Here is a 12007-nt window from a genome sequence, read left to right as displayed (position 1 = left end):
GTGTTCCAGTTTTCCCATGGTACAAATCTTGAAAAAGCTTTATTTTTTCCCAGTCTCAGGTTTTGAGGGATAAGACGGGTGAATGCATCCTGGAACAAGAAGGGATGACCAGTATCCATGTTTGTGTTTCCTGCTGGTATCTACTGAGGTTTCCCACCCCATGACATGTAGGAGTTACCAACCCAAAGAGCACCAGAAAATAGGGAACTTGAATGAGCTGGGTAAGTTGCTCAGAATTCACTTCTCTGAATAATGTCAATGGTATTTTTCATTGTGTGAAGAGTGAGGAGTTTGCTTCACATATGAGAAGAGCCCCCAGCAATGCGGGTCGTGTTTCTCATCAACATTGTCTCTCCTTCCAGGTATTTGTTCTATGATCGTCATCCAAGAACCTGGGCATATTCAGGAAGTCACGGCAGTATACGGTACATGCAAAAGACATTTGGACATTTTTTCTCCTGATCCATGTCAGATTCCAACACAACCAAATTCACCAACCCCTCCACCTTCATCCTGCAGGGCATTCCTGGCCTGGAGGCCGCCCATGGCTGGATCTCCATCCCTTTCTGCGCCATGTACATCGTAGCCCTCTTGGGAAACTTCACCATCCTGTTCATCGTGAAGATAGAACCGAGCCTCCACGGACCCATGTACTATTTCCTCTGCATGCTGGCTGTCACCGACTTGGTCCTGCCCACGACCACCCAGCCCAAAACACTGAGCATCTTCTGGTTCAAATCCAGAGAGATCGATTTTGGTTCGTGCCTCACCCAGATATTCTTCATGGATAGCTTTTTGGCGATTGAGTCTGGGATCATTGCGGCCATGGCCTTGGATCGCTATGTGGCCATCTGCCATCCCCTGAGACATTCCACCATCCTCACAAATTCTGCGGTTGCCAAGATAGGCCTGGCCGTGTTGCTGCGCGGCTGCATTGTCTCACTCCCCTCTCCCTTCCTGGCGAGACAGTTGCCATATTGCCGCAGCAATGTCATTTCCCACTCGTTCTGTCAGTTGATGGCTTTGGTGAAACTAGCCTGTGCTGACACCCACATCAGTAATTACTATGGCCTCATTTTAACACTCCTGGTGGCTGGTACGGATTTGTTTTGCATGATGTTGTCCTATATCCTGATCCTCAGGGCCATCTTCAGCCTCCCCACCAAGGACGCCCGGCTCAAGACTTTTGGGACCTGCAGCTCCCACCTCTGTGTCATTTTAGCTTTTTACATCCCAGCTCTCTTCTCCATGTTCACACACCGGTATGGCCACTATGTGCCCCTGTATTTCCACATTATCGTGGGCAATGTGCACCTGGTAGTGCCCCCCATGCTGAACCCCATCATCTACGGGGTGAGAACCAAACAGATCCGAGACAGGCTGCTGCGGCACATAATTGAGATAGAGTAACATTTTCCCTGGTGCTCTGGTCCTCAGCCCGAGGTTCTCCTGAACTGGCTGGTGACAAGTGCTGACTTCACTTCCCTAAATCCATGCCTGGGCGTAAGGGTGTGTCTAGACTCCATGGCGCTGCCGACAGAGCCATGTAAACTAGTTTACCCAACATAGTCAATGAAACGGGGATTTCAATAATCCCTGCTTCGTTAAAATAAAACTGGCCGCCGTTGCTGTGCCGACAATCAGCTGATCCGGCACAGCGCGGGAGTCCCGACGCGGATCAGTCGACAAGGGACCGACCCAACTAAATCATCCTTTGTCCTTGTGTCTTTCCAGGGACTCTTCTGGTTGAAAAGGGGGCACCTGGCAACCACCAATGGTGCCCGGCCACAGAATCAAACTGAAAAATGAAAAACAAAACAACCCTCGAGAGATTCTTTGTAAAACCCAGAGAGGTGGAAACCCGATTGCCTTGTGCTTGGTTGTGTGAGAACTGTCTCAGTCCTTGTGTCTTTCCCTGGACTGTTTGCTCACACTCCTTGGCTCAGAGGCTGGAGGCTGGGGCCGGTGCATCCATCTGTAAATAGGCTGGTCATTGAAAAATATTTTCAGCTAAGGGGATCACTCCTGGACAGAAGAAGAGAGCAATGGCATTCTGGGTAAAAGCCAATTTTCTCCAGTGTCTCTGCAGCGGGGTGGGCATGGAAGGGATGGTCTAAAAATCTCTTCAGAACTTAAAGTCTACAAATCAATGCCAAACTGAGGGTCAACAATTTAGCAGCCTCTGCAGCCTGCTCGATCCACAGAATTAACACGGAGTGTGCGGCTGACACGGGAGGAGCAGCTCAAACATGCAAAGCAACTGGCCAGGGAAGGACATTGGCCCTTCAGTGCAGGGCTGGGCAGGGCTATGGCAGTGACATCACAAGGGTCTTTTGCGGCACCTCAGCTTATTGGTCAAAGGAAGTTGGGAGGCAGTGACCTCACAGAGAGTCCATGGCAATGGCCAGGTAGAACAGGCTGCAGGGCAGAGGCAACCTCAAAGACCCCATTGTTTTGCTGCAGGGAGTATCATCGCTGAAGTTTCTACTTAGGGGCTGAGAGAGAATTTAAGGTCACACCCATGAGCACCAGGAGGCGCATCTTTGGAGCTTTCTTCTTTCCCACTGCTGATTTTGCTAGAGGACCGATGACCCTGGAGAGGAGCTGAGAGCCACAGAGAGGTCTGGTACATATGTATTCTGATCCACTTGGTGCTGCCGAAATTCGAGGTGCAGAAACATTATAGTAAGTTTTGTGATATTTTTCCCACCTAGAGCTTTGCTCGGTTTTATCACTAGGGACATGGGGGTTGGATTTTTTTCTGGTTTCCCTTTCCCCTGCTTCCCTCCCACCAGCGACAATAGCAGTAGATTGAGGGGGTGAGGGAGCCAAGGTGGGGACACTGTGGGGATGAGTTATCTCACTCTGCGGCTAGCGTCATGGAATGATATAGAACCACAGAATCCCAGGGCTGGAAGAGTCCTCAGGAGTCATCGAGTCCAGTCACCTGCCCAAAGCAGGACCAACCCCAACTCAACCATCCCAGCCAGGCCTTGCCAAGCCAGGACCTAAAAACCTCTTCGGATGCAGATTCCACCCCCTCCGTAGGGAACCCCTCCCAGCGCTTCCCCACCCCCTAGGGAAATCGTTTTTGCTAATATACAACCTAGACCTCCCCCGAGATAACTTAAGACCATTGCTCCTAGTTCTATCATCCATCACTACTGAGAACAGCCTCTCCTCATCCCCTTTGGAACCTCCCTTCAGGTAGTTGAAGGCCACTATTAAATCCTCCCTCTCTCTACTCTTCTGCAGACTGAACAAGCCCAAATCCCTCAGCCTCTCCTCATAGGTCATGTGTTCCAGTCCGATAATCATTTTTCTTGCTCCCCACTAGATTGTCTCCAATGCATCCACATTCTTTCTGGAATGGGGCGGGGCTAGAACTGGATGCACTACCTCAGATGAGGCCTCACCATCTTAGTCCCCACTCAGGTGTGTGCCTGCTCAGCCGCGCACAAACAATTCTCCGTTCGCCCACCTCCTTGACAGAGCCACGCAGCAGCGTGCTGGTGGAAGCGGGGGAGCTGCTGCTGCTGGTGGTGGTGGGCGAGTGGGGGATCAGCTGGGCAGCTCTTTGCTGTCCCGACTCCCTTGGGCTGCAGCCAGGGCCATGTAAGAACTGCCCAGCTGCTCCGGGGTTGGGGGTCAGGCCACGTGGCGGCAGCTGTTCATCCAGCTGCTGGGGGCCAGAGAATCCACATGGCAGGAGGCTTCCTCAGTGGCTCTGGCCATGTGGCAGGGGGTGCATCATGAGGAGACACAACTGGTTTGATGAGCTGAGATCTCCACAGCTTTGGTTTAGGGAGGTCTCAGATTCCCCCACTCGCAGGCCCTTGGCAGGGACTAAACCCAGAGCTAAAAGGCCCCGCTGGCAGCCCACACCAGCAATAAACCTCTCCCCTCTGCTTAGCCCCTCGCTGGGGGAAACAGCCCCCTTGGCTTCCTGCTGGCACCTGCCTAATGTTTCCAAGCACTTGCCACCCTCTGCAACAGCCCCTCGGGGCTCCAGCCACCTCCCCTGAGTCAGGGCAGGATTCTTCCCTCTCGTGTTCCCCCCCTTGCTGTCCAGTCTGAATGTCCCAGGGACAAGGGGCTTCTACCCGCAAGAGCCCATTCCAGGGTCAGGGGTGTCTCCCTGCCATTTGGCAAAATATTCCTGCCCCTGCCTCCTAACCCGAAATAATCCCTAGGGACCCATGGCTCCTTCAGCGCTAAGCACTATCAAATGGCTACTGAGGGGAAACTGAGGCCCAGGCATGCTGTAGCCATGTGGTAGGAGCTGGCATGAGCTTTCTGGCTCCCAGCCTGTGCTCAGTGTGGGGGGAAGGGTGGCAGGAAAACAACACCCTCCTAGGTGCAGGATCGGGGGATGGGAAAGCATCGGTCCCTTCCAACATGGCAGCAAGGCGGCGCTACCTGGGAGAGTCACTGGGGAGCAGGCCCCGGTGGGTGCCACAGTGGTGCACGTCCAAACAAGCACCCATGATCTCGGCGCACAAGACAAAACTCACTCCACTCGGGGATGGAAATCTTAGAGGGAACACGGCTCACCAGGGCTGAAAAAAAGGGAATAATCTCTTCCTAGAGCTGCTGGCAATGCTCCTCCTAATGCACCCTAATATGCCATTATTGCTTGGCTACAAGGGCGCCCTGTTGACTCATATCCAGTTCTCATCCACTATAATCCCAAAGACCTTTCTACCCAACTGCTACTTAGCCAGTTGGTGCCCAGCCTGTAACAATGCTTGGGCGTCTTCCATCCCAAGGGCAGGATTCTGCACTTGTCCTTGTTGAACCTCATCAGATTTTTTTGGTCTAATCCTCTCTAGGTCATGCTAGACCCTATCCCTGCCCTCCAACATATTGACCTTTCCGTCTAGTTTAGAAGCATCTGCGAGCTTGCTGAAGGTGCAATCCATCCCCTCATCCAAGTCACTAATAAAGATGTTGAACAAAATTGGTCCTAGAGTTGACCCTTAATGCCAACCTCCAATCAGACATTGAGCTGTTGGTCACTACCCCCTAAACTCAACTCCTCTTCTCTATAGGAAAATAGATGATGGGGGAGAGGTATGAGAGTGGAGCGATTGCATAAGGTAATGCTGTTTACTGCAAAGACATTAATTGGCATCAGTTTTGAAAACAAACAAAAGGAACAATTTCTTCATTGGCAACTTGTGGAATTTTCAGCTAGAGAATGTTGTAGGTGCCCAAACTCTAACCTGTCCATTAGGAAATATGGATGTGAATGGAGGATAAATCCATCAACAGCTGTTATCTAGAATGGGCAATGATGGTGTCGTTAGCCTCAGTTTGCCAGAAGTTAAGAGTGGGGCACTTGATGATTTCTGTGATTCATTCCGTCAGAAACACCTGGCATTGGACACTGTCAGAAGACAGCACTGGACTAGATGTACCATTGGTTTTACCCAGCGTGGCCACTCTTGTACTCTCATGGGGACCCCAGATGTCTCTGCCCCTTGCAGTAACCCACTAGGCCACACTCCCCTCCCAGAGCTGAGATAGAACCTGGGGGTCCCGATGGGGTCTTTCTCCCACAAAGTTAGCAACAAAGTCAGAATAGATATGAAAATGTTAACCCTAAACAGTGTCCCTTCAGTCACTTGCTCCGAGATGTAAGAACACACTGGTTTTAGAGATGAGTGGGTCCAATATTTATTTAATTTTCTTTCTGTTATATAGGAATTACATACTGTGCTCCTGACAGCTCATTGCTAAGTTATCTGCCAAAAAAACCCCAAACAAAACCATATTTGTCAAGAGCTTAAGTAACCCCGGGAATCACACTTAATGTCAACCTATATAAAAATCTGAAATGGCTCCCTTACAACTGGGCAGGAGGTCAGGATGATGAAAAAGATCCAGCCACTGAGAAGTGGAGTAGAAGAAAGGAGTAAGTATCAAGGTCTTGAGAGAAGAGGTAGAAGAGGAGGCGTTGATTCATGCGTTTCATGTCTATCAGGAACTAGAAAGATGACAATCAAGTGTCTTGTACATTGACTGATTCTCCAGTTCACCCTCCTAACACAGCACAGTAAGGCCACCGAAAGTGTTTAGTGTCTCTCTGAGCATTCAGTAAGTGATTCAAGGAAGAAGGCTTCTGCACCGTGCCACTAGCCAGGTCTGCATGGAGCTTAGTCCAAAAGCCCGTTCCCTGGGAGAAAAAGTTTAGGTCTCTTTATGTGTAAACAGCCGGAGCAGCCTGTCGCGGATCTGCTTGGTTCTAACCCCATAGACGATGGGGTGTAGCATGGGGGGCACCACAAGATACACGTTAGCGAAGAGAATGAGGAAACTAAGGGGCATGTTGTGGCCAAACCGGCGCAAGAGGGAGGCGATTAAATCTGGGATGTGCAAAGTTGAGATGGCGCAGAGGTGGGAGCTGCAGGTGCCGAAAGTCTTCAGCCGGGCCTCCTTGGTAGGGAGGCGGAAGATGGCCCTGAGGATGTGAATGTAGGACACAATGATAAAAATGATATCAACACCGTTTACAGAGAAGAGCACAAAGAGGCCGTAGTAACTGCTAAGTTGGGTGTCAGTGCAGGCCAGGTTCACCACGGCGATGTGCCCACAGTACAAGTGGGGGATGATGTTGGTTCTGCAATAAAGCCACTGCCTTGTTAGGAGAGGGTAGGGCAGCACAAATATAGCACTGCGCATCCCCACAGCCAGGCCGATCTTGGCCACCACCCGGTTGGTCAGGATGGTGGAATGTCTCAGGGGATCACAGATGGCCACATAGCGATCAAAAGCCATGGCCACAAGGATCCCAGACTCCATCGCTGAGAAGCAGTGAATGAAGAACATCTGGGCGAGGCAGGCATTGAAACTGATCTCCCTGGAATTGAACCAGAAGATGCTCAGTGTTTTGGGCAAGGTGGATGTACACAGAATCAGGTCGATAGTGGCCAGCATGCACAGGAAATAGTACATGGGACCATGGAGAGTTTGCTCCGTCTTCACGATGAACATGATGGTGATGTTGCCCAAGATAGCTGTGGCATATATGGTGCAGAAGGGGATGGAGATCCATGTGTAGGTTGTCTCCAGGCCAGGGATGCCCTGCAGGATGAAGGTGGAGGGGTTGGTGAAGGCACTTGTGTTGGAATCTGACATGGATCAGGGAGGAGGTGTCCAAGTCTGAGACAGAACGGAGTGTCCTGTATGTACCTTACGTTCCTCTGACTTCCTGTATGTGCCCCGGTTGCAGGGTGAGGGTCATGGCACAAATACCTGGATGGAGAGACAATGTGAGTATGACACACAATATGCCCTGCTGGTGGCTTTTTTATGAGTGAAGAAGACTGCTCTTTCTTCACACTGAAAAAATAACATTTTCAAAATTTAGAGAAAATAACTACAAACAACTGACCCTACTAATACCAATTCCATATCTTACAGTGTTTGCTGCATCATTAATTCCTACACATCGTGATGGGGAAAACCTTCTAAGGCACTAGCAGGAAACATGAGTGTGGATACGGGGTATTCGTCAGGCTTCCTTAATGCAAGGAAAACCAAGCTAGAGAGTCTCTACTATTGCGAATAGTGAAAGTGATGCAGCCGTGTTAGTCTGGTGTAGCTGAAACAAAAGACAGAACTATGTAGCACTTTAAAGACTAACAAGATGGTTTATTAGGTGATGAGCTTTCGTGGGCCAGACCCACTTCCTCAGATCAATATGTGGAAGAAAATCAGCACAACCATATATACCAAAGTGATACAATCAAAAAAATGAACGCATGTGAAATTGACAACTCAAATTTTAGAACAGAGTGGGGTAGAGGGGGGAAGGTTAATTTCTGTCTCACTCATTACAAAGATGTCCTTTTCATATGTGTTCATTTTTTTTAAATGTATCCTTTGGTATATATGGTTGTGACTATTTTCTTCCACTATTTGATCTGAGGAAGTGGGTCTGGCCCACGAAAGCTCATCATCTAATAAACCATCTTGTTAGTCTTTAAAGTGCTACATTGTCCTGCATTTTGCCATTATAAAGATAGCTTCCCAAATTATCACCCCTAATGTCATTAACTCACAGAAACTTCCCCTATTATCACCCCTATATCATTACCTCACAGAAACTAACCTTCCCCCCTCCGCCCCACTCTGTTCTAAAATTTGATTTGTCAATTTCACATGCGTTCATTTTTTGATTGTATCACTTTGGTATATATGGTTGTGCCAATTTTCTTCCACATATTGATCTGAGGAAGTGGGTCTGGCCCACGAAAGCTCATCACCTAATAAACCATTGTGTTAGTCTTTAAAGTTCTACTATTGGGAGTTATCCATTCATCCACTTACTTAAAAGGTAAGAGTGGGGGAAACAAATGAAATCTTTGCCAAGGCATGTGTTGGGTGAACCATCCCAACTAGACCGTAAATCAGGGAAGAGACCTGGATGTCGTCGATAGAAGCTCCGAGAAACACCTTTCCTTTCACAGCAGTGGTAAAAACAAAGACAAGATTTGGCTGCCTAGGGAATGGGATGGAGAAAAACATGTCACCCAGAAAAACGTGGACATCTGCTCAGTTTTGGTCTCCCACTCTCAGTGTAGGTACAGCAGATAGAAAGGTGATTTCCAAGAGAGATGGCGAGAATGGGGGAGGCTGCCATATGTAGGCAGACTGAAAAGTCAGCCACTGTTTTGCTTCATGAAAAGATAAAAAAAAAATCATATGCTAGAAGAGAGGAAAATAAAAGAACGAAACCGATGACACTCAAATGGACAGACAGAGTAGCTTTCCAAAGCAATACTGTCTACAGACACTCCATGCTCCATGAAGACTAATTCTGAAAAGCTGGAAAAAAATCAATAAAACTGATTCAGAGAAAAATATTCAGATAGAAAAGTGGGAAGGAAAATTGATAGTTCTTTGACCCAAGTTTATTAGATAGTGGAAAGTCCCACTGTAGCCTGCTAAGATATATCTTTCCTATCTTTCCTATCTTATCCCTTTCCTGATAGTTAATGGCATGCCAGCAATGCGAGGCCTACAGGACTTAAATTATACTGTATGGCTATGTCTACACTGGCCCCTTTTCCGAAAGGGGCATGCTAATTTTACAGGTCGTAATAGGGAAATCCGCGGGGGATTTAAATATCCCCCGCGGCATTTAAATAAAAATGTCCGCCGCTTTTTTCCGGCTTTTAGAAAAGCCGGAAAAGAGCGTCTACACTGGCCCCGATCCTCCGGACAAAAGCCCTTTTCCGGGGGATCTCTTATTCCTACTTCGAAGTAGGAAGGCACTTGTGTTGGAAGTAGGAATAAGAGATCCCCCGGAAAAGGGCTTTTGTCCGGAGGATCGGGGCCAGTGTAGACGCTCTTTTCCGGCTTTTCTAAAAGCCGGAAAAAAGCGGCGGACATTTTTATTTAAATGCCGCGGGGGATATTTAAATCCCCCGCGGATTTCCCTATTACGACCTGTAAAATTAGCATGCCCCTTTCGGAAAAGGGGCCAGTGTAGACATAGCCTATGGGTATGTCCACACAGCAAAGTTATTTCGAAATAACAGCTGTTATTTTGAAATAACTTTCCTAGCATCTTCACAAGCCAACTGGTATTTCAATATTAATTCAAAATGGCGGAGAGCTTATTTCGAAATTGGTAAATCTCTTTCCACAAGGAATAGTGCCAATTTCAAATTTGCTATTTTGAAATAAGCTCTGTGTAGACTCTTATTTTGAAATAGGGGGGCTCCAGCCCTTCCCTGGGTGCCCTGCTGGCTGCCCTGGCCACAAGGTAACTTCTGACCTGATGCCCTGCCAGAACCAGCTCTGGCTGGCCATAAATGCGATTCAGCATCCAATCAGTGTGGACGCGCTATTTTGAAATAGCAAAAAGCTATTTTGAAATGCATTTTGTATGTAAATAAGATCTTTTGAAATAACTATTTTGAAATTAGATATTTCAAAATTATGCTGTAGTGTAGACATACCCTATGAGGTAGCTTTAGCAATAGCATTGTGATAAAGTATAGGGTGAAATCATTTTTCTTTTTCTCTTGTTATTTTTTAGATCTTTATTGTGTAAAAGCGGCGAGGAGTCCTGTGGCACCTTATAGACTAAGTGAAGTGTAGGAGCATAAGCTTTCGTGGGCAAAGACCCACTTTGTCAGATGCTCCTACACTTCAGTTAGTCTATAAGGTGCCACAGGACTCCTCGCCGCTTTTGCAGATTCAGACTAACACGGCCCCCCTCTGATTATTGTGTAAAAATTATGAAAGACCTTCATAGTAAAACTTACAGTTGGACCATACACAGATGGACCATGACTCATTACTGGTATGAGTAGAGATAAATTCATATCTGAAGATTCCAGCAAAACTCAAGTGAACAGATTTCCTGGTACCTAACCACAAGATTTCTGGCTTTTTCTTTGTTCCGGGAATCTGTCCAAGGAGATATCAAATGCTTCTCCTATACACATTCATAGACCACCCCCCAATCTCCTATACACATTCATAGACCACCCCCCAATCTCTCTCCCAATCAAGTGCAGGTACCCACCGAAATCTCAGGGTGGAAAGTCCAACTTTGCTTAAAAGGTTGGACATCCTAGCACCAGAAAGAGGATAAAGGCTTAGAATTAAGGAAGCCAGGGCTGCTGCTGCTAACGCCCCTGCCAGAGGGCCCTTGTTTCATTCATTCTGTCTAAATCTTGCTTCTAAGTGTTCCATACTCCACCTGTCACCAAGGTCCCTCAGTGGAGGAAGGCTGGTACTTCCACGCTCGGACTTGGGGTAGAAGATTCTGCGAGTATGAAATCCTGCTAGGTAATTAGACCTGTATACTTCAAAAAATACACTTTATAACACAGATTTGGTTAATATTATCCGCAGAGGAGATTCAATGAATCTGTATTCAGTGTGATAGTCTTCGTTGTGTTTGTCACCTTGATACCTGTAATAATAAAACCTGTTTCAATTGCATATCCTGATTGTAAGTGTGAACATTGTTCTGAACCCTCAGACCCTCCTGAGGTAGAGCCGTAGAGGTCTACCAGCATGTAACATGGGATAAGGAGGACGAACGTGAAATCTCGTTCCCACCTAAATTCCACTGTAGAGTCTTCCAGGCTGCACCACTTCCACAGTCAAGAAAGTGAACAACTTTGGGTAAGAACTCAGTTGAATGGGAAAGTGAAGGCAGCAGTTGGGGGCGGGGGGAGACAATGTTTAACAAAGGGGAAAAGGGAAAATAGATGGCCAGGAATACAAGTCAGAAGTTACAAAAAATGATAAGGAACGTTAAAGCTATCAGGGGAAACTGCATGCTTGGCAGGATCGTAAAAAGGAGGCAGTGACGTACATTAAGAACAAGAGGAATCATAGAAAAGTTTTTTGGCAATTCTACTGTTAAATGTAAAGTGTTAAAAACAACGAAAAAGTGAAAAAAATTGACTAGGTTAAAAAACAATGGGAAAACTGGTATGGGGTTAGTTCAGAAAAGAAATCTAGACATATAATTTATATCAATCAATGACAGGGATTCTGTAAAATAGGTTTTGTTGAAGAAATAAATCTGATTGCATTGATTTAATAGAGTGAACGTTTGGTTGATCAAGGAAACTGCTCAGTTACAACAAACTTTGCTTTTTCCGAGGCTTTTGATTTAGCAGAGGAAAATATTGAGGCAAAAAACTAACATTCAAACATAACAGCAGAGCCCATGTAAAATATAATACAAACTGGCTGACAGAGCTCAACAGTGATCTGGAAGGAAGTAGAAAATCATTGCTGATAAAATTTGTAGACAACGCAACGACTGGCAGAGGGGTTACAATGAGGCAGCTAGGGCAGGCACACCGATTGAGCAGGAGCATTTGGTAAGAATGGCCCATGCACGCAAACGGTTTTAATAGGGTAACACAAATTGTGTAGTGTATTTCGAGCTAAGGGTGCTGTGTAGACACATTCTGAGTATACAATGAAAAAGCTAGTGTAGACTAGGTCTTCAGTTTGCATGAAATTC

At 47.0% G+C, this 12007-nt stretch overlaps 2 protein-coding genes across 6 annotated transcripts in view; one reads left to right on the top strand and one right to left on the bottom strand.

Annotated features, from left to right (window-relative positions):
* LOC102462500 (olfactory receptor 52R1-like) overlaps nt 1-5761 on the top strand; it is a 28633-nt gene extending 22872 nt beyond the window's left edge. For 3 of the 5 annotated variants that reach the window (XM_075919725.1, XM_075919724.1, XM_075919723.1), the window contains 2 exons: nt 54-221; nt 363-1410. In XM_075919725.1, coding sequence (XP_075775840.1) covers nt 466-1410 — 945 coding nt within the window. In that variant the 5' untranslated portion in view covers nt 54-221; nt 363-465. Of the gene's footprint in view, nt 1-53; nt 222-362; nt 1411-1490; nt 2686-5706 lie in introns of those variants that run through there. The other 2 variants (XR_012900842.1, XR_012900843.1) reach the window with 2 other exon arrangements.
* Nucleotides 5762-6192: 431 nt separating this feature from the next.
* On the bottom strand, nt 6193-7140 carry LOC102462743 (olfactory receptor 52R1-like). Its single transcript, XM_075919722.1, has one exon. It carries the CDS (start codon nt 7138-7140, stop codon nt 6193-6195), a length of 948 nt encoding a protein of 315 aa, XP_075775837.1.
* Between the last annotated feature and the right edge of the window lie 4867 nt (nt 7141-12007).

This window comes from Pelodiscus sinensis, chromosome 1, assembly GCF_049634645.1.
Source record: "Pelodiscus sinensis isolate JC-2024 chromosome 1, ASM4963464v1, whole genome shotgun sequence".
In the NCBI taxonomy this organism is placed as follows: Eukaryota; Metazoa; Chordata; order Testudines; family Trionychidae; genus Pelodiscus; species Pelodiscus sinensis.
Note: the sequence above shows the minus strand (reverse complement) of the source record. Positions and strands in the feature narration are given on the sequence as shown.

What these genes read in the sequence shown, in the direction of transcription:
- LOC102462743 (XM_075919722.1), bottom strand. Translation starts at nt 7,140, where the DNA reads ATGTCAGATTCCAACACAAGTGCCTTCACCAACCCCTCCACCTTCATC.